The sequence below is a fragment of the Rhinoderma darwinii genome, chromosome 8 (assembly GCF_050947455.1).
Source record: "Rhinoderma darwinii isolate aRhiDar2 chromosome 8, aRhiDar2.hap1, whole genome shotgun sequence".
Taxonomy (NCBI): domain Eukaryota; kingdom Metazoa; phylum Chordata; class Amphibia; order Anura; family Rhinodermatidae; genus Rhinoderma; species Rhinoderma darwinii.
Window position 1 is genome coordinate 115,628,827 of NC_134694.1, and position 23,045 is coordinate 115,651,871.

Sequence of the window (23,045 nt, forward strand, 5' to 3'; positions counted from 1 at the left end):
AAGCTCCTGGGACCTAATGCTAAATCTGAACAGGACCCCCACCTACCATGTGCCATTTATAATACTGGTGTCTACTTATGTGGAAAAGAGCCTGGGTACCTCTGCACCCCCTATAGCTACTGTTGTGATATTAAAGGGGTATTCCCAGAATTGCCAATTATCACCTATCCACAGGATAGGTGATAAGTGTCTGATCGCTGGGCCCCCCACTGTTCACTAGGACAGGGGTCCTGAGTTCTCTGTACATGCTCAGCCGCAGCTCCATTGACAGTTCTCACTGCAGTCATACAGTGAGGAGGAACCGGGGGGTCGTTCTAGTGATTGGTAAGGTGCCCAACGATCAGACACTAATAGCCTATCCTGTGGATAGGTGATAATTGTCCATTCTGGGAATACCCCTTTGAAGCCGTTTTGTAGACATGGGTCCATAGTTACTAGGGGACCCCCCTGTTTCTGCTACTGATCAAAACGAGAGGATTATTAGAAGGTAGATAGGAAAATGATGATGTCGGGTGCCCCAGAGTCGCTCTCTGAGGTGTGTATCATGATGTTGTGACCGACCTCTGTGCTCTGTAGTCCGGCCGGACCACATTTGTCCCGGCACGATGAGAGGTCTGGTCAGTGACTGCCGGAGAAGTAGTAGATCTCCGAGCACTTATATATGAGCGTCAGAGCCGAAGGTCCGTGTGTGTGGTCAGATTTGTGGCACAGTTTGTCTTTTTATGATCCGGGCAAACAACCACATCTGTTGTGCATTGGCGAAAACGAATTAAGCCACTTACTATAATTACCGTTCCTACGAACAATTACATAACTAAATCTGGTCCCATAGGCCGGCATTATCCCTACATGAAAGAGATGAATGGGATGAACTTATCCCACAGTGAAATGTACACCCCACGAGGGAACATACTGCACCTCTACCCATGAGATCTAGTCCTCACTACGATTGCAAGGTCACGAACCATGACCAGTTATTAGCTTAACGGAGTTTCCCATTTTTACATAGATGAAGCTCAACCGACGGATTATTATGCAACGTTCTAAAATACTTTGTATTACAATTCCTCACAATTTGCAATATCTCTGCTTGCCGTCAATAGGAATGTTCTTTTTTTCACGATTAGAGGCTGAAAACACCTCCTGACATGTTCTTCTCACACTGCTGTAGCTTGTTGCAATGTATCAGGTAGGGTCTCTGAGTCTACAGTCCAGGACAGGAGAGGGATTTGTTCTGGCAATGTGTTTGACTTACTAGCTGATACATTGTAACAAACTTTCAGAGGTTGGCATGAATAGGTAAAGATGTGGTTTCAGCCTCTGAATGGAAACATGAGTGTTTACTATTCACTGACCGCAAGCAGAGATCTTGAAAAATGGGGAGGAGTTGGAACACAAAAGTAAGTTGCAGAACTTTTCACATGCCCTTAAAGAGGAAAATGTGGGGGTTGGGTGCAGATTTTGCGTCATTGATTTCCAGTGGGCAGGAGTAGTAATACTGTGACATTATACAGTCATGTGTAGACCTGATGGAGAGCTCGTCGTTGTTGGACTCTGACTGTCCGTGTCTCTGATTTCTACATACAGCAGGGATTTCTGAGCCGTCGCTTGAAGAGTTCTATAAAGAGGACAAAGAGTCAGCCCAAGCTAGACCGAACCAGCAGCTTCCGGCAGATCCTTCCGCGGTTCAGGAGCGCCGACCATGATAGGTAACGTGACGTCCCAGCTTGTTGCGGTCGCCACCATATACTGCTCCAGTGCTATGACCTGATGCCTCTGGTCCACAGAATGGGTCACTAAATTCTATCAGTCGTTTCATATTTTATCATACATAATCAGGGTGATAAAAACCGATGATAATGATTTTACTGAATTCAAACTTCACGTCTCATCATCATCATCATCATCATCATCATCTTGTCACAGGACTGACTAATAAGCCGTCCGCAGCTAGAACGTTAACCCTAGAGGTCAGTTTCAACAAGTGGAGTCACAGGAAGACCTAGCAATATATAACTTAACCTTTAATTGTAAAAATAAACATCTAAAAGGCTTATGGATCCGGGTCACACAGGATAAACACTCAGTAGGGCAGGTGGGGAACTGGATTGAAGGGATGGTATATCTGGTAGAAAGGGAATACTCACCCAATAAGTGTCCCTATCCTAGGCCCCTATTAGAGGAGATAGAGCAATGATAGTAGTAAATCTGCTGTAGCTTTACAATATGTATGCCAAACAAAAATCTTACCCTTATCTCGTCCTGATCATCTGGGATTGTCGCCTCAATGAGGGAAATCCCACCCCGGAACCTCCAGAAACCTTGATATGTCCCTTTTAAAAAGAAACGGGGGGGGGGGTGTACGAAGGTTAATATGGAGTAAAATATAGCACGTGTAGTATTTTACTTATGTTACCCATAATGCAAGTCACCATGAGATCTCACAAGAGAAGTTGCAGCATGTGCGTCACCACACAGGACAGCCCACTTAGATATAGCAAAATATCTAAAGTCTCGCAGCTATCGATGTTGTGGACGCCAAACAAAATAATAAATTGTGTCCCAAAAAACAAAGTCCCAACTCGTTACCCTATGGATAAACCACAGTTAATCAGGGCACATATATACAAAATCAATCAAGAGCCGCCATAATGATGTTGTTGTAGGTGAGACCATCTGTGAGAAAACAGCAGTTCCAACAAAAGTGCAAAAAGTAACCTGATGACATAAATGAGGGTATGATTGTTACTAAAACCATTACTACTTGCATATCCAGGTCTGGTTACTGATGTGAGAAAATGCAATCATCATCATCATCATCATCATCATCATCATCATCATCATCATCATCATCCTCATCATCATCATCATCATCATCCTCATCATCATCCTCTACCTATACCTACGGTACTTTATACCTCATTCATTCACAGAGGTGCAGCTTGTATGTCCTGGACCCTGGTGCAATAGTAATACCTGTGCCTTCCACCTAACCCCTGGTGACATACCATAACACCACATCTAGTGATGACAGTCTATATAGAACCTATATACATCATAAAACATATTCACTTATACATTGAGGTTCTGGTCCAGCACGATCACATCTATATATTGTGTATTGTGTATATAGAATTCTGCTTTCTTATGTGGCTGGATGGGCTATTTGTCTCCCCAAGTGTTGGGGCCTGGATGAGATTATCACCTCGGTAGTCCCTATAGCTGTGGGACTGTATTTCATTCATATATTATGTGTGTCGTACATTTTGGGGTTTTCATCCTATATGTTGGTCTTTCTCCTCATGTTCCTTCTATTTTTTTTTTTCTCTATTCTATTCCTACTAGTTTTAGGCCCCGTCAGAAGAGGAGATCCATGTCACTTCACTGTCCAACATGCGTAACCACGGTCACCAATTTCTCACCTGTCCCCTAATCCTCTCCCAACCATTGTCCCCCACGCTCCGTCCCATCTCCCTATACTTCCCCTGGATATTGCCCGTGTTCCCTTATGTTCTCTATTATTTATGTCTTTTCTCACCCGTGTTTCCTCATGTTTTGTCTACTTACTCAGGTTCATCAGGTTTGCTCATGCTTTGCCCCACGCTCTAATCCTTCCCCATATTAGTAGTGCTCTCCTATCTACTAATCATTTCCCCAGTATATTCCATCATCCTCTGTCTGATCTGCTAATATTTCACCAAGCCTCTTGGTCTTCCCCATGCAAGTTCTCTCATACTATTCCTTAATAACTAATTCCTCCCCATCCGTGTTCCATCAAATTCTCTTCTACCTGCTCAACTTTCCACAGCTTTTCCCTCATTCTCTGTTCTATCTCTAAATCTCTCACCATCCAAGTTCCCCCATATTCTCTCCTATCCCCCAATATCTCCCCAGTCATCTACCTTCCCATTATTTTCTATCCCCCAATATCCCCCCAGTCATGTACCCTCATATTCTCTCCTATCCCCCAATATCCCCCCAGTCATGTAACCTCATATTCTCTCCTATCCCCCAATATCCCCCCAGTCATGTACCCTCATATTACCTCCTATCCCCCAATATCTCCCCAGTCATGTACCCTCATATTATCTCCTATCCCCCAATATCTCCCCAGTCATGTACCCTCATATTATTTCCTATCCCCCAATATCCCCCCAGTCATGTACCCTCATATTATCTCCTATCCCCCAATATCCCCCCAGTCATGTACCCTCATATTATCTCCTATCCCCCAATATCCCCCCAGTCATGTACCCTCATATTCTCTCCTATCCCCCAATATCTCCCCAGTCATGTGCCCTCATATTAACTCCTATCCCCCAATATCCCCCCAGTCATGTACCCTCATATTATTTCCTATCCCCCAATATCCCCCCAGTCATGTACCCTCATATTATCTCCTATCCCCCAATATCCCCCCAGTCATGTACCCTCATATTATCTCCTATCCCCCAATATCCCCCCAGTCATGTACCCTCATATTATCTCCTATCCCCCAATATCCCCCCAGTCATGTACCCTCATATTCTCTCCTATCCCCCAATATCTCCCCAGTCATGTACCCTCATATTCTCTCCTATCCCCCAATATCTCCCCAGTCATGTACCCTCATATTATCTCCTATCCCCCGATATCTCCCCAGTCATGTACCCTCATATTATCTCCTATCCCCCGATATCTCCCCAGTCATGTACCCTCATATTCTCTCCTATCCCCCAATATCTCCCCAGTCATGTACCCTCATATTCTCTCCTATCCCCCAATATCTCCCCAGTCATGTACCCTCATATTCTCTCCTATCCCCCAATATCTCCCCAGTCATGTACCCTCATATTATCTCCTATCCCCCAATATCTCCCCAGTCATGTACCCTCATATTCTCTCCTATCTCCATCTTTTTACAGCTATTTTCCCTCATGTGGTATCTTCCCTTCTTCCCTTCTTGTCTTGCTCTGCTCCTCACTCTCTATTTGGTGCCATATGGACGTTCTACATACGGAGCTTTTCTAGTCCTGATAATTTTAGCGTTCTTATTTAAAGTGGGGAGTGGCGTCTGTTTTAGGCGCTAAGCTTTCCTTCTCATGTAGACACGGAAAACAACTGCTCAGCAGGAAAAACACCGCGGTCCGCAGCTGTAAGCAATGTGTACATCAGGACTGCTAAAATAACATGGTTTCCTATGAGATGCTATTTCATAGAAACACTTTGGACACTTTAAAAAAAAAAAAAAAAAAAAAAAAAACTGCACGCACACCTGACTACTCAACCGGCTCGCATGGCACCCATTCAATAAAACTAATGCCTACTTCACATCTTCAGTAGCCTTGTCGACTACGCACATATAGACACTACACAACCATCCTTCATGATCCTATAGGCATGATCATGTCCCTCTAGGATGGCCGATATTCGCATGACAAAGCAAACATGGTTCTTATACGGAGGCAGAGGACGTGGACGGCTCAGCCTGTCACCAAACAGATCTGTGTGAATAGTGGAATCTATTAGGTGCCCTGATAATAGTGATGTAGTGGGCGCTATTAGTGCGTGCGTTGTATGTTAAACAGAGCACCCCTCTGCCAGTCAGCCAAAAACAGGTCCCGTGCTGCGCTTGTGGGGGAATTTAGTGGGTGCCAAACCGCTGATGAGATTACAGGGATGTGACTGATGCCCTAACCTAAAACCATCTGTCAGGTGAGTAATTCTCTTCTGAAGGTGAATTATACTATACACCAACTATATATATATATCCGCTTTACATCTAGTAATAAGAATGCATCAATTAGTAATTATTAATAATGCATCGCTTGAGTCTTACATTTATGGTACAATTTGTATATATCCTTCTGATCCCCCCAGATTTACCCCATTCTGTAATCCACAGGGCACGTCTCATGCAGGCTTTCAAAGAGTCGCACTCCCACGAGTCGTTGCTCAGTCCCAGCAGTGCGGCGGAGGCTTTGGATTTGAATCTGGATGAAGATTCAGTGGTGAAACCCGTGCACAGCAGCATCCTGGGGCAGGAGTTCTGTTTTGAGGTGAGAACTAATGTTGACCTTTAACAATAATCACTACTCCTATAGTGCTGAACCCATCTGTCAAAATCCTACAAATCCAATCGGGCATTGTGTAACCCTACCCATGTGGTAGTAACAAAAGGGTTTCCCATTCAGTGAATGCAAGCAGAGATCTTAAAAACCCTGATAAATTGATACAGAAAGTTTATTGGAAAAATAGTAAACATTTTCATTACACTATGAATAACCCTTATTTTCTGAATTTGGAATGCCCCTTAAAGTTCTTATTTTGGTGCAGATCTTGCACATGATTTAATTCTGACTTGGTTCTCTTATCTGTGTTCAGGTGACCACCGCATCGGGTACTAAGTGCTTTGCCTGCCGCTCAGCTGCCGAAAGGGACAAATGGATAGAGAACCTTCAGAGAGCTGTGAAGCCCAACAAGGTATAAAACCCAGGAAAGGAGCACAACACTATAATACAATAATGGCCATTGTCCCGCATTGACGCACCAGAGGGGGAGGTTTGGTGCGGTTAGTGGATGGAGCGTGGCATTAGAGCTAAATATCCTAACATGATCCTGATATTCCAGTGTTTTACACTATTTTGTTGTGACCTTTAACAAAAAAAAAAAAAAATGGTGATTACCCGCTGATCTGGTTTTGGGATTATTTTGGTTGGATACTAGATAAGAAGTACCGTCACCGATTGTAATTCACAATCTCAATTTATGTGGATGGAAATGTTAAAAAACTGCAGCTCAGATGCCCCTGGGTATGAGAAGGGGGTAACGACACCGTGGCAGCTCCACTGGTTGCCTAAAAGGGCATTTTAAGACTGCATCTTCTTGGGCCCACCTAGCCCTGTGTACATCACTTATGATTGCATCGTATTCTTATCATTGCACACAGGACAGATCCTCAATAAGGTCCTTGGGTCCTCTTACACGGTCCGCCATGGGCTGTGTAAACAATGGGACAGCTCATTGATCAGCACTTGTTTTCTCCTTTCACAAGGAGCAATGCAACGGGATGAACGGTCATTACTGCGATCGCTTGTCCTCATGCATTACCGTCATGTCCGCAGGAGATGCGCTGCCGACCAGTAATATTTCATGCTGCATTAACGATACGATCGCTCGATGAATGAGCGTTTACTCGCTCATCGGCTGATCGTTGCGCTGTTGGCAATAATTGGGAACGAGTGTTCATATAAATGCTGGTTTGTCCGATAATTTGCCCGTGTAAAAGCGCCTTAATAGGTTATTTGTGGCTCTTTAGACCCTAGTAATAAGTGATTGGCTCCATAGTCACCTCCAAATGGGGTAGACTTCTGCTGGACCTTTAGGACCCATAATTGTGTCAGAGGCTGGCAAACAAACCATCTAGTTCTCGGGTGTGCCCCTGTCGGGGTTTGTCTCTTCCCTTGCCCCTACACAGATGTGACAGAAATGAGAGATCATCTGTCCTGTTTAGGAAAACTACATTAGGAAATTAGTGGATTTTTTTATTTTTTCTAACAGAAACAAGAACTTGATAGACCAAGAAGAAGGAGTAGTAGACTGCTTGTAAAATCTCTAATGGAGTCTCTGTTATACACTTTGCATTTGGGACCAGGCGCTTCAAGTTCCACTTCTAAATATCTTCCGACCCCCTTTATCCATATAATGTATTGCTGTGTAATAACTTTTTGTTGTCTGCTCTTGTTATATTGTTCTCAGATGTGTTACTTGCAGTTGACAGGCCAGGACACCAGGGGACGCTTATACATACAATGGGTTGTCCGGTTTAGAAAATCCTATTACCTATACACCTTATTATGGAATTCTGAGTTATTAGAGGGGGGTCCTGTGTTCAGGATCTTCATCTCTGGGCTAGTGTGGAGCGCGGTTACAAAGAGAGTATCTCGCTCTGTATTACGCAAACCACCCATTGATTTAAATGGACACTGTGTAATGCCTCATTTCCCCTGTGGTGGCGCTGCAGGGAAACTGAACACTAAGGGCTTGTCCACACGTAACGGATTTGCTGTGGAAAATTTCTACAGCATTTACACATCAACTAGCAGACAATCCGCTGTGGAAAATCCGCACCATTTTAATAGTACCGGAAACTAGTACGGCTTTCTGCTGCGTTTTTTTGGGTGCGTTTTTTTCAAGGGCTGTGTGATGATATTTATTCTTCCTGTGATGTCATTTCCTCCGCCTGTAAGATATTCCGCAGCGTTTCCACAGCAAATTATGCAGTACTATTGTATTATCATCTACAAATAGTCTTTGAAATTGGTGATAATTTTTTTTTATCAATATCTGAGTGTTTTATCGGAAAGCGGTGTGTTAAGGTGATAAATGTGGAGAAGCCTTTGTGCGCCATTTTTCCCAAATTTCTTCCCATGAACTCCATTGTATTTACAACCCAGGATGATAAAGTCATTTGAAGGTGCGCAACTTTTATCTAATTGATGCAGCAATTAAATGTTATTTTTTTCCATATAAAGGAACTTCTTCCTGACCGGCTTATTGCGTATAATGAAGAGTCCCATTAAGGACTCTTTACATGGAGGTGAAATATAATTGTAATCTAATTATAAGAATTAACGACGTGTCTTCCCATTCCCTGGAATATGAACAATTATCATTATTCCCCTTTACAGTAAAATATTTTCAGGTCTTTGATTGGTCTAATTATGGACAATAGAAGTTCGCATTTTGCTTTAGTGGTTTTCTGTAGACCGAGTCGGACATCTCGGTGACTGTGTGACCTTCACAGTCCACTGCTCCCCCCTCCTCCTAAACTAAAGGATTATAAAAAAACCCACAGAGAAATCCAGTGCCGGGTCATTCTGTTCCCCATGCCAGCTGGCACCAGAAGTGCTGATGACTTAGTGTAACCAACCCTTCTATTCAATATAAGGAAAATGCCAATTCCCATCTTGGAGAACTGGGGTTGTCACTGGCACGCCACATCCGTTGTTGCTAAGCAGCAGCCCTAACATATACATGAATGTTTCCAGAATTCCATCATAGGTCCTCTGTCCTTCGCACAGTATAGGAACCATCTCACCATTCCCACTTTTGGAGTCCGTGTCCTGTGTCAGTGGCAAAGAACCCACAAAGTTAGATGCCAGCAGCAAATATCTGGGCACATTTGCCACATGGCTCCTGCGATTTGTCCACCCGTGTTGCATAGTTACTAAGACTCAGAAACGACTAAGGTCCTTCACAATAAATCCATTATTAGTTAAAAACTTGTAATAAAGAGCAGTGATTCCCAGAACTTAATTGAATAATTTTCTCCCAATCCATGAAGCCTCTTCTCTTACCCCGACCTTAAACACGCTGTGTGGGAGCTTTACGTTGGTCATGATTTGTTGAGCCCTGAAGCCAAGAATCCTCGAGTAGTCTGAGAGAGATCCCTATGTTATCCCTGCTGTAAAAGTGACCGCTCTGTGTTCTGCCATTTGTGGAAACTTCGAATAATCCATGGAATTTTGCCTTTGAAACAATGATCTTGAGGAATGGAAATATAACCACCAATGACCCATCTGCAATTTTACTCTTCAAATCTAACTCCAGGCAAAAATGGAAAATTCCACTTTCATCCAAAGTATTGAAGTTCATCTTGCCGCCATTGCGTCACAAACTTAAATTGCACTGTTCTGGAGATCTTACACTGCACTTCTTTAGATAACAACTGAGTTGGCCATGAAAACTGAGCAACGCTGTCACCAGCCGCCAGCTGGTTTGCAAAGGAAATACCCAATCACTATTTCCTATTCTGACTCCCATGTGGCATATGATAGTTCTTCTTGGCTGTCATGTTGACATGGCCACCACAGGCTTCAACTGCAGTCTACAAGAAGAGAACAGATTAAATACGTCAAGTTGAGCTCCAGCCAAAAGCTCAATGTTCGGCAGTCGCCATATACTCCACACATCACCAGCACTGAATCCAACATGTGATACAGACGGTGCCAAATGTTCAATCGCAGTGCAGACAGAAGTCATAAAATCCATGATCCTTCAGCTTTGCCCTTGCTTGTATAGGAGTGCAGAATATGGACTTCAGTATCAGTGTCCTAACTACCAGTGAAGGATGCAACAATCATTCAGGGGGTGACATGCAGAGTGCCGACTCCATCGTAAGCGCTGAATGGAAATATCCGCTCTATGGGATCGCTGCTCCACATTCCTGTATATTTATTATATGACAATGCTCATAAGTCATTTACATCTACACCTTGTCCTTATTAATACATGTCATACATCTGTTCCATCTATTGCGTCACCATTGCTCCACTGCCGGTACATATAAGACAAAACTAAGAGAAGCCATACAATAGTTATATCCATATGCACGTAGTTGTTAGGGTGAAAACTATGAACGTCTATCATCACCTTCATTTTTCATAGTTGATCCAAAGTCAAGCACAATCTGCCATTATACGTGATACTGCCGTTCATCTTGAAGAATCTTTCCGGTCACAGTTGACCTTATACATTTTTTTTTTAATCAAATCATTTTTATTGAACATTTTGTAGAGTTATACAGTTATTATTACTCCCCTTTAAACCTTAAAATTCAGGTGTGACTCTTAATAACCCCAGCCCCCCTTCCACAAGTCCCACCAACATGACACCTGGAAGCTGAGATATGGGGTGCTGTTAATGGGGACCTCGCAATGAATAGCTGTTTTATAGGGAACACTAGTTATCAGGGAATTGCTTTCCCTGTCTAATAAAACAACTGGGTGAATGAGTCAAACATAAATTCACCAGTAACCACAGTGTTCCCTGCATTTCATAGACCGGCACGTGGATGGATAGATGGCTAAAGCTGCTCTACAGTGTAAGGACCCAATCGCTTATTGTCGGTATCACAACTTGTTGCATCTATTGATAGTGTTTATTGGGTTACCCAATATTTAGTTGCAGTAAGAAGGGGTCAAGCATAGAGAGGTGCTGTATAGGGTTATGTTTTGTAGAGAGGTGCTGTATAGGATCAGGTGTAGTAGAGAGGTGCTGTATATAGTGTCAGGTGTAGTAGAGAGGTGCTGTATATAGGTTCAGGTGTTGTAAAGGTGATGTATAGGATCAGGTGTAGTAGAGAGGTGCTGTATATAGTGTCAGGTGTAGTAGAGAGGTTCTGTATATAGTGTCAGGTGTAGTAGAGAGGTGCTGTATATAGGTTCAGGTGTTGTAGAGGTGATGTATAGGATCAGGTGTAGTAGAGAGGTGCTGTATATAGTGTCAGGTGTAGTAGAGAGGTGCTGTATATAGTGTCAGGTGTAGTAGAGAGGTGCTGTATATAGGTTCAGGTGTTGTAGAGGTGATGTATAGGATCAGGTATTGTAGAGAGGTGATGTATATATATCTATTGATAGTGTTTATTGGGTTACCCAATATTTAGTTACAGTAAGAAGGGGTCAAGTGTAAAGAGGTGCTGTATAGGGTCATGTGTTGTAGAGAGGTGCTGTATGAGGTCAGGTGTTGTAGAGAGGTACTGTATGAGGTCAGGTGTTGTAGAGAGGTGCTGTATAGGGTCAAGTGTTGTACAGAGATGCTGTATATAGGGTCAGGTGTTGTAGAGAGGTGCTGTATATAGGGTCAGGTGTTGTAGAGAGGTGCTGTATATAGGGTCAGGTGTTGTAGTGAGATGCTGTATATAGGGTCAGGTGTTGTAGAGAGGTGCTGTATATAGGGTCAGGTGTTGTAGAGAGATACTGTATATAGGGTCAGGTGTAGTAAAGAGGTGCTGTATATAAGGTCAGGTGTAGTAAAGAGGTGCTGTATGAGGTCAGGTGTTGTAGAGAGGTGCTGTATGAGGTCAGGTGTTGTTGAGAGGTGCTGTATAGGGTCAAGTGTTGTACAGAGATGCTGTATATAGGGTCAGGTGTTGTAGAGAGGTGCTGTATATAGGGTCAGGTGTTGTAGAGAGGTGCTGTATATAGGGTCAGGTGTTGTAGAGAGGTGCTGTATATAGGGTCAGGTGTAGTAAAAAGGTGCTGTATGGGATCAGGTGTAGTAGAGAGGTGCTGTATAGGGTCAGGTGTAGTAAAGAGGTGCTGTATAGGGTCAGGTGTTGTAGAGAGATGCTGTATATAGGGTCAGGTGTAGTAAAGAGGTGCTGTATAGTGTCAGGTGTTGTAGAGAGGTGATGTATAGGATCAGGTGTAGTAGAGAGGTGCTGTATAGGGTAAGGTGTAGTAGAGATGTGCTGTATAGTGTCAGGTGTTGTAGAGATGTGCTGTATAGGGTCATGTGTTGTAGAGATGTGCTGTATAGGGTCATGTGTTGTAGAAAGGTGCTGTATAGGGTCAGGTGTTGTAGAGAGTTACTGTATAGGGTCAGGTGTTGTAGAGAGGTGATATATAGGATCAGGTGTTGTATAGAGGTGATGTATGGTGTCAGGTGTTGTAGAGAGCTGCTGTATATAGAGTCAGGTGTGGTAAAGATGTGCTGTTTAGGGTCAGGTGTTGTAGAGAGTTACTGTATAGGGTCATGTGTTGTGGAGAGGTGCTGTATAGGGTCAGGTGTTGTATATAGGTGATGTATAGTGTCAGGTGTTGTAGAGAGGTGATGTATAGGATAAGGTGTTGTATAGAGGTGATGTATAGTGTCAGGTGTTGTAGAGGTGCTGTATATAGAGTCAGGTGTAGTAAAGATGTGCTCTATAGGGTCAGGTGTTGTAGAGAGGTGCTGTAAAGGGTCAGGTGTAGTAGAGAGTTACTGTATAGGCTCAGGTGTTGTATAGAGGTGATGTATAGTGTCAGGTGTTGTAGAGAGGTGCTGTATGAGGTCAGGTGTTGTAGAGAGGTGCTGTATAGGGACAGGTGTTGTAGAGAGGTGCTGAATATAGGGTCAGGTGTTCCAGAGAGGTGCTGTATATAGGGTCTGGTGTTGTAGAGAGATGCTGTATAGGGTCTGGTGTTGTAGAGAGATGCTGTATAGGGTCAGGTGTTGTACAGCGATGCGGTTTATAGGGTCAGGTGTTGTAGAGAGATGCTGTATATAGGGTCAGGTGTTGTAGAGAGGTGCTGTATAGGGTCAGGTGTTGTAGAGAGGTGCTGTATAGGGTCAGGTGTTGTAGTGAGGTGCTGTATAGGGTCAGGTGTTTTAGAGAGGTGCTGTATAGGGTCAGGTGTTGTAGTGAGGTGCTGTATAGTGTCAGGTATAGTAGAGAGGTGCTGTATAGGGTCATATGTTGTAGAGAGGTGCTGTATAGGGTCAGGTGTTGTAGAGAGATGCTGTATATAGGGTTAGGTGTTGTAGAGAGGTGCTGTATATAGGGTTAGGTGTTGTAGAGAGGTGCTGTATAGGGTCATGTGTTGTAGAGAGGTGCTGTATAGGGTCAGGCATTGTAGAGAGGTGCTGTATAGGGTCAGGCATTGTAGAGGTGCTGTATATAGGGTCAGGCGTTGTAGATATGTGCTGTATAGGGTCAGGTGTTGTAGAGAGGTGCTGTATAAGGTCAGGTGTTGTAGAGAGGTGCTGTATAAGGTCAGGTGTTGTAGAGGTGCTGTATATAGGGTCAGGTGTTGTAGAGGTGCTGTATATAGGGTCAGGCGTTGTAGAGATGTGCTGTATAGGGTCAGGTGTAGTAGAGAGGTGCTGTATAGGGTCATATGTTGTAGAGAGGTGCTGTATAGGGTCAGGTGTTGTAGAGAGATGCTTTATAAGATCAGGTGTTGTAGAGAGGTGCTGTATAGGGTCAGGTGTTGTAGTGAGGTGCTGTATAGGGTCAGGTGTTGTAGAGAGGTGCTGTATAGGGTCAGGTGTTGTAGTGAGGTGCTGTATAGTGTCAGGTGTAGTAGAGAGATGCTGTATATAGGGTTAGGTGTTGTAGAGAGGTGCTGTATATAGGGTTAGGTGTTGTAGAGAGGTGCTGTATATAGGGTCAGGTGTTGTGGAGAAGTGCTGTATATAGGGTTAGGTGTTGTAGAGAGGTGCTGTATATAGGGTTAGGTGTTGTAGAGAGGTGCTGTATATAGGGTCAGGTGTTGTGGAGAAGTGCTATATATAGGGTCAGGTGTAGTAGGGAGGTGCTGTATATAGGGTCAGGTGTTGTAGAGAGGTGCTGTATATAGGGTCAGGCGTTGTAGAGATGTACTGTATATAGGGTCAGGTATTGTAGAGAGGTGCTGTATAGGTTCAGGTGTTGTAGAGAGGTGCTGTATATAGGGTCAGGTGTTGTAGAGAGGTGCTGTATATAGGGTCAGGTGTTGAAGAGATGTGCTGTATATAGGGTCAGGTATTGTAGAGAGGTGCTGTATATAGGGTCAGGTGTTGTAGAGAGGTGCTGTATATAGGGTCAGGTGTTGTAGAGAGGTGCTGTATATAGGGTCAGGTGTAGTAGAGGTGCTGTATATAGGGTCAGGTGTTGTAGAGAGGTGCTGTATGAGCTGAGGTATTACATAGAGATTACAGTATGGAATTAGGTGCTGGTGCGTGTACTTAGTTTTTTTTCAGGGTAAGGCCAAAAGTCTCCTTCATACAACCAGCCTAGTGAATTCTGCTATTTATTCTCAAAAATGGAGAATGGCTACATGAGCGCTGGTATTAACACAAAGCTCGCTGGAGTTGCTAAGTAACAGTATATAACTCTAATTATGCAGCAGATACAAAGATCAGCTCTGGGTAAATGTATGGCAGGAGCTGTGTGAATTATACAATGCCAGTATACCTGGCGCTTACACATATAGGAGGCAGACATTTACTGTAATAAGACCACTGAGGCGTGAGGCACTTCTTATCAGGCTGTACGAGGATAGATCCCTAATAATGACGGGACACTGATAATTGTGGCCCTTGTGGAGCTTCTGAATTATAGAACACAGACCCCCCCCCCCCTTTCCCAAAATTATGGATCACTGACATATGTGGCCATAGAGCGATGGATTCCCTATACTTGGAGCCCCAAGAATTATGATAGATTGACAATTTCATGCTGATATGCGAACAGCTAAATAAAGAATATATATCCGTGACCATCATACATTGACTAGAATGTGGTTATTGTTAGTGGGACACTTCTGAGTCAGTTGTGTAATCTCTAAACATCTTGGCTAACACTACATTGGTATAAGGTGCTGTGTGTTGCACTCTATGCTGTTGTTGCCTTGGATAACAGATTAGGTGTGTTTATCAGGACATGGAGGTACATTATCTTCCGTGGAGCCCTCAGGTCTTGGCAGGTTAGGGCCCTTTTACACCGGCCCATAAGCGGCCAGTGCAGTGAGCACTCATCAACGAGACGTCGTTGATCAGCGCTCGTTTGCTCCTGTCACACGGAGCTATGGATGTGGACGAGCGGTCATTACTCAGATCGCTCGTCCCCATACATTATCATCATGTCGGCAGCGCGTCTTCCTGTTTAGACACCAGGATGTGCTGCCAACAACGATAATATGTAACTTTTTTAAAACGATACGATGAGCAGATGATCGAGCGTTTGCTCGTTCATCTGCTGATCGTTCCCCTGTTTACACAGGGCAATTATCAGCAACGAGCGTTCTATGAACTAATGATCTGCCCGATAATCGTCCAGTGTAAAACCCCCTTTACACAGAAGCACTTGCAAGTCTCTTACAGAATTCTTAAAGGGGTTCTCCACTTTGGACAATCCCTACTTGTTAGAAGGGTCCTTTGACAATAAGCTCAAAGTTTAACCCTGCTGGGACCCCTAGTGATCAGTTGTAATCAGTGGCAGTAAGCGTTCTATTTCCCTGCAGCGCCACCACAGGGAAAATTAAGCATTACACAGTGTCCACTCAAATCATTGGATGGTCTGTGTAATACAGGAGAGGTCCTCCGAAGCGAGAGAGAAAGACGCCCTATGTAACCACTTTCCACTCTGCCCAAGAGATGAGGATCCTGAATAGAGGACCCCCCCCACCCCCCCATTAACTCAGAAAGACAAACCTGAGCCCTATACTAAAACTGGCATGACATTCACTTATATGACCTGTATATGGTTTATTGAATTTTGGACAACCTTGTGTTTCAAAGCTCTTATACCATACGTTGGATCACTTGGGACCCTCCTGTTAGCTTTAACAACACAACCAAGTTATATCCGGACTCTGCTCTTTGGTTTGGGAATTTTTCCTTTATCGCCATTGGACCTCTGTATAAGATGTATGAGATTGTCCCATGTTTCCACTTTGTGCTCAGTTTTCTGTTATGTCCCTTTTGTAGGATAACAGTCGAAGAGTGGATAATGTCCTTAAGCTGTGGATCATTGAAGCTCGTGACCTTCCCCCCAAGAAGCGCTATTACTGCGAGCTCTGCCTGGATGACATTTTGTACGCCCGTACCACCAGCAAAGCCCGGGGTGAAACCGTTTTCTGGGGGGAGCATTTTGAGTTTAACAACCTGCCAGCTGTCCGGAACCTACGCCTCCACCTGTACAAGGACACCGATAAAAAAAGGCGCAAGGAAAAGAGCAACTATGTGGGCATGGTGAACGTGCCCATCGCCAGCATCAGCGGGCGCCATTTTGTGGAGCAGTGGTACCCAGTCTCCCAGCCCACGTCCTACAAGGGGAAGAGCAACTGTCCCTCCATCCGTCTAAAGTCCCGATACCAAACTATGAGCATCCTCCCCATGGAGCTATATAAGGAGTTTGCAGAATACGTGACCAACAACTACCGGATGTTGTGCGCTGTGCTGGAGCCGGTGCTGAGCGTGAAGAGTAAAGAGGAGGTGGCCTGTGCGCTGGTACATATATTACAAAGCACGGGGAAGGCTAAGGTATGCATATATACACATGTACTTATGTGTCAGCAGTGCTCTTGAATTGTCACAAGAGGGTAAATGAGTAAAATAGTTTCCACTTGTTTTACATCTCTATATGAACACATGATAGCTGTAATCTGATTGGTCACTATTTGAATTAAGTTTTACTGCAGACAGAAAGCATAGTAGTTGCCTAGAGCAACCAATCAGATCACTATGCACTAGTGGTCATAAATCTCCCTCCAAGGTTCTTACTTTTTTCTTAGGCCTACAAATATTTGGTCAAACTATATCCAGGTTCTCAGCTGGTCACCGATTGGCAGGATCAGACGATGATCTAATGTGTATGGGGGGGCCATCCGATTCTCCCGCGATGGCCGATATTATTGCATTTGAAAACTCCAGACAAAACTGATATGATGTATTATTCCTAGTGCAGGACCTGGGGAGACAGGGCAAGACTCAGGGATTTAAAGAACATTCAAAGGGAGAATCCCTGGGTCATGCACCGGAGATAACACCTTGTATCAGTTTTGTCTGGAGTGCTCCTTTAAATTATGTAGGTCACCAGCCCAGCACTTTTAAACAAACCTAAACAGAGCCTGTACAAAGCTACCCTCATATTCGTATCCGACATGGTCTCAGTGGCTAAGATTACTATCACCTAATCTTGGAGGACAGCCACTGGAAGAAATAAAAAAATGTGTATCTTCGTTTATGACCAACAGTATTAAGGTGCCCATACACAGTAGATGAACATCAACCGAGCCGGCCAACCATCTAATGTGTATGGGGTGTCCCATGTATCCCCCCAGGGAGGGGGGGATCGGCCTTGTTGGATTTTAACATGCCCGATCCTTTGCTCCCATGAGAGATAAGCCATCGGCAGAGGTCTCTGACTTATTCCCCTCTTCCCTTTGAGAACAAACGCACGTTTGGCTGAGCTGACACAGTCAGACAGTAAAGAAGTTGCCCCAAGTAACCATTCCGATCACTGGATTGTGAAGGCCAATGTATTTTTATGCACTGGTGTTCGTAAATCTCCTGCAAGAGTCTGACTTTTTTCTTAGGCCTACAAATATTGGGTCAAACTATATCCAGGTTCTCATCAGGACACCACTTTGTAACACTAATGCCCGTTGCGCACAACCGAGTGCCACTCGGGTCGTTTTTCACGGCATCCGAGTAGCACCTGATAGTTTTCACTGACCCATTCACTTCAGGGGGTGAATCGGGTCCGTGAAAACGGACCCGACTTTCCGATCCGTGGAAAGATAGAACATGTCCTATCTTTCCACGGATCACAGACGGGACTCGGCCGGCACACACGGTCGTGTGCATGAGGCGCATTAAGCTGCCCATACACATCAGACAAAACTCTGCCAAACCTAGTCTGTCAATTTGGCAGAACCGGCCGACCATCTAATGTGTATGGAGTCCACCGACGGCAGATGTCAGGGGAAAGAAGGTTTCCGACATGTCGGATTTCAACAATGCCTGATCCTTTGTTACCACAAGAGATAAGAAGCTGCCAGAGGTGTCTTATGCCCCTCTCCTCATTGAAATATCAGGGGATTTTAGAGAAAAGACGGTCGGCCAAACAGGCATTACGATTTAATGTGTACGGCCTTTGATATTTGGCTCCCACTGTGCTTGGAAACTGATGTTCAAAGTTTAGTAAAAGTAATCACCCAATAATGAATATCCGGTGAGAGCGCTAGTAATTGGACCTCTATTGATGTACCATGTTGGGTGGACATCTTCAAAGTCTCCTATTCTGATCTGAGATTGTTAGCTTTTTGTATTCCAGACGTCTTGTTCAGGAATATAGAGAATCTAGTCATTGACCAACATCATAGTCCTTCATCTCTGAAGCTGAGACACTTCTTCCTCAGTCTTGATGTGATATCATCTATATTGTAAAACACAATGCTCCTTCATAAATCAAAGCTCTCCAGATCCCACATATTGAAGCTTCTTGATGGCCTCTTTCTTATAAATGGTTTTAATTTTATCAATGGAAGGTGACATCGATGACATCTTTCCTAGAATGTGGAGAAATTTCATTGGAAACAGAACAAAAAACAGTGATTATAGTTTTAGCTTTGTGAATATATCGACGTTATATGAATAGATAATGACTGAAAGAATGTTCCTCTGGATCGAGGCTCAGATACGTGGAAAAGATATAGAGGTTGTGGCGGCGGCAATCTGATGTATATTTTTGACTTTTTTTAATATCTGTTTATTGGCTTCACTCTTATCGGCCTTATTCTTAAGATGACCATAATCCCTTGATAGCTGTTGGCCGACGGCTATTCCTCCCGACCCCTCCATATACATTATTGCTCGGTTCAGTCAAGGGGAATAAGCCAATACCAGATTCTTCTGGCAGCGGCTTATCTTCCTTGAGAACAAAGGATCGGGCATGTTGAAATTCAACATGACCAATCTTTTTTTCCCCTTGACATCTCTCAAACGAATGTCGGACCTACATCTACTACACCATAGATGATCGACCAGTCCTGTCAAAACGTAAACCGCTGAAACGTGGTGCGGGAATGAGGTTTGGAAAGCTGGAAACTGAGAATGGCAACTGATCGAGACAGGAGAGGTTTGTTGTGTAGTAGATTTGGACTTTGTGATCATGGATGTTATATTTGGTGACGAATTCAGGATCTTGAAATTTTACTAGGTTTCTACATGGAGGGATCCTGGCTCTGGATACAATGGAAATGCAGTGATCTTACTGCAGGGAGGGGAGTATATGCATGTGGATTTAAAGGGGTTGTCCAGGACTAGAAAAACATAGCTGCTTTCTTCCAAAAACAGCGCCACACCTGTCTTTGGGTTGTGTCTGGTATTGCAGCTCAGCTCTTTTGAAGTGAATGGGGCTGAGTTGCAACACCACACGCAACCTGTGGACAGGTGTGGTGTTATCTTTGGAAGAAAGCAGCCATGTTTTTCTAATCCTGGAAATCCCTTAAAGCATGAATATCCATGAGTAAGGGGCTGATCAGAACCAGTAGGGTCTGGCTTTGTACTAAAAGCCTGGGCCACCTGTACATGGCATTGGTGGTCGGTTGTAATAGATTTGTATAATCATGTCCAGTGGTCGGGTCATGTTGAGGGTTGTAGTGTTTTATGTATAGAGTATAACAAAATTGCATTATGGTCATGTCCAGTGGTCGGGTCATGTTGGGAGGTGTAGTGATCTATGTATGGAGTATAATAGGATTGTTTTATGGTCATGTCCAGTGGCCGGGTCATGTTGGGGGTTGTAGTGTTTTATGTATAGCGTATAATAGAGTTGTATTCTGGTCAGATCTTGTTGAAGGTGTATTATTCTGTACATGTGTAGAGTGTTTTACACATAAATGTGAAGCAGTACTGGTAGAGAAATGTACAAGTCTGAGCGGAGATGCTCTTTAAATGTTTTAAACTTTTTCTGTAGCATTTTGATGACTTTTTGCCTGTTTGTGTCTTTTCCAGTTCATTAACGTGGTGATAAACTCCTCATGTCAAACAAACTCTACTTTTAGAAACGCGTCTGATTTTTATAGGTCCTACATTTGGCGCACAAGTAGAAGTCGTTCATCTACCGTCTACTGTCACGTTAAAGCCTTAACTGAATTATTAAATACTTTTTGGAAAGGTAGAGGCTGAATTTTTAGCTGATACAAAGGTAAAGTTTTCCAAGTATTGACTGAGGTATTGATGACACATATTGACCACCTTCAGCTTTGTCTTGTTGGTCTACTGCAGAGATATCGCGTTCTCTTATCTCAATGTACTGAACTTTTTGTGATGTGAAAATGTCAACTTAATATTAGGATTTTGTGATGATTTTGAAAGCATGTTTAGGTTTCTAAAGCTAAACGTAAGTCTTATTTGGATGATGAAACACGGTTAGGGTGAGTCCAGGCCAGACTGGTATCTTTGGTCGTCCAATAGTCGCATAGTAGAACATACACCAAATAAAGTTAAAAATTGACTCAACCGGTTTATGGCTCTCTATGGTTCCTGGGGCCCTATGCCTCCAAACCTCCATGGGTGTTTCCAACCAAAGCCGACAGAAAAAAAAAAAGTACCACGTTCCATTGGATGCCGTTTTATGAAGAATTACTTCCTGTGTCGCTGTACTCGCTCCGTGCATGCAGCTCTGCCATGTGCAGACGGACTTAAGAGCAAATGGTTTGTTTTTCGGATGTTATATATGTATAAAAAATGTATCCGAAATCCATTCATCCAATCACAGATTCATTCAGCATGCTTTAGTTAAGGTTTCGGTTCTTGCACTTTGTTTGGATAAGCTGTGTTGCGAGCAGTGATTTCCGTAGGATGTCTCAATTCTTTACCTTAAATGTAATTTTCTTCAGTCTACTCACCTGTCTGTGGTTCGCGGCTGCTGACATCATTGAGGTTGTCTGAGGACCTGCGGCCTTCATCTTCAGCAGCGCAGAATGGAGTTGTTAGTCATGACTCTACAACTTCCCGGATTTGGAGGGTGCAGAACAATCTGCAGTACTTTGCTGGCCATGGCAAAGTCAAATTTTTAAGGGTCATGCGGATGTTGTTGTTCTGTTTATGTGTGAATAGTGGGAGGCTGGTTGGGGCTCCTCAGCAGAGCGGGTTTTTCCCATAATCATTATTTGTCACATATCCACAGGATAGGTGATAAATATCTGATAGGACCCCCACTGATCACGAAAATGGGCTTACATTGCCGTTCCTGGGAGCCCTGTAGGAAGGGAGTGGTAATGCGCATGATCAACCACAGCTCCATTCATTTCTATGGGGCTGCCGAAAGTATTGGCTAGAGTTACTTTTTGTTGCTTGAGGTTACAGCCTTAGCTTTATCTGCCAACATTCTCATATCTATGGGGACAACATGACTGTCCAACATCCTCCCCCATCAGGGGAAACAATGGTTGAGCAGTTTGGACTTCATCTGATTGATACTACGTGAGTTGAGCGGTGTCGGAGGTATTTGGCAGTCAGTTGCCGGTCCAGTCGAGCCGAATGGCTTTGTTTATAGTGGAGTTGGGTAACCTAGATATCAGACAATTTATCATTTGGCTGAAGTTATCTTGTGTCTATATGGGGCAAGTTTTAACTATACCCTCCACCCCTTATATACCGTTCAGTCGTATCTCCATCACAGCAGTCCTTTGTCTGGCTTAATGACTTTATACCATTCATTTGAGGAGCATTGTGCCAAATAACAACCTCATACCAAATACATATGAACCTACACCAGTATCATAGATGTGGCAACCACATATAAGAATATCAGAAAATGTCTACGTTTAGCATTGGCATGGGACTGAGATCACACTGGACAGGGGTATTCAAGTCATCTCCCGGGAATTTCAGTCACAGGGTTCAGTCCTATAATGAATAAGAATTTGTTTACCTGCTTTTTAAATATAGTCTCATTGACTATGTGGCGTGTTGGCAGCATATCATCCAGCCAGACGTGGTCCATGTCTTTCTTCTCAGGACTTCCTCTCGGATATGGCTATGACCGAGGTCGATCGCTTCCTTGATAGAGAGCACCTTATTCTCCGTGAGAACACACTTGCAACTAAAGCCATAGAGGAGTATCTGAAACTGATAGGACAGAGATACCTCAAGGAAGCCATTGGTAAGACTGTTCTTCTTTTCTGCTCTTCTCATCGCTCGATTCTTCGAATGTTTGCTCTACCCATTGATAGGTTGTAGATACATAAACTGAATATTCCTGACACTCTGCTCAGATTCCTATTTCTTTAATGGTGGTTCTTCTCCTTTGGCAGGTGAGTTTATTCGGGCTCTGTATGAATCAGAGGAGGACTGCGAGGTTGACCCCATGCGTTGTCCACCTTCTGCCCTGCCCGATCACCAGGCCAATCTCAGGATGTGCTGCGAACTTGCGCTTTGCAAAGTCTTCAACTCCCATTGGTCAGTGTCTGGTCATGTGATGTCATTTCCAGGAAAAGAATAAGACATTATATGTTAGTCATTATCCATTACATTTGACTTTTCCCCTGTTCCTTGTCGTGCTGTTACAATATCCTTTCCTCTCTGTATTTTCCATTCTTATCGTATTCTTATTGTGCTCAACTTCACAACTATTTTCCCACTCTTTGTTGGTCCTTCTGTGTTCCCACTCCCTTTATTTTGCAATTAAAGTGTACCTAGCACTGAGAATGGAGGCAGGTTTTCGGGTTGGTCCAGCCAATGTTTTTGGTTCCACCATCTATCAGTTCAATAGGCCGTAAGACATTGGATATTGGATCAGCCTTCACTGT

The 23,045-nt window shown here is 43.7% G+C and overlaps 1 protein-coding gene across 17 annotated transcripts in view; it reads left to right on the forward strand.

The window, feature by feature from the left end:
* SYNGAP1 (synaptic Ras GTPase activating protein 1) overlaps positions 1-23,045 on the forward strand; it is a 125,339-nt gene that overhangs the window by 79,745 nt on the left and 22,549 nt on the right. For 16 of the 17 annotated variants that reach the window (XR_012850391.1, XR_012850392.1, XR_012850393.1 and 13 more), the window contains 6 exons: positions 1,588-1,709; positions 5,885-6,038; positions 6,364-6,462; positions 16,213-16,767; positions 22,255-22,399; positions 22,551-22,695. Coding sequence is in view for 14 of the 17 variants with exons in the window: in XM_075836525.1 (XP_075692640.1) it covers positions 1,588-1,709; positions 5,885-6,038; positions 6,364-6,462; positions 16,213-16,767; positions 22,255-22,399; positions 22,551-22,695 (1,220 nt within the window). In the remaining 3 variants the exon portion in view is untranslated. Of the gene's footprint in view, positions 1-1,587; positions 1,710-2,824; positions 2,908-5,884; positions 6,039-6,363; positions 6,463-16,212; positions 16,768-22,254; positions 22,400-22,550; positions 22,696-23,045 lie in introns of those variants that run through there. The other variant, XM_075836538.1, reaches the window with a different exon arrangement.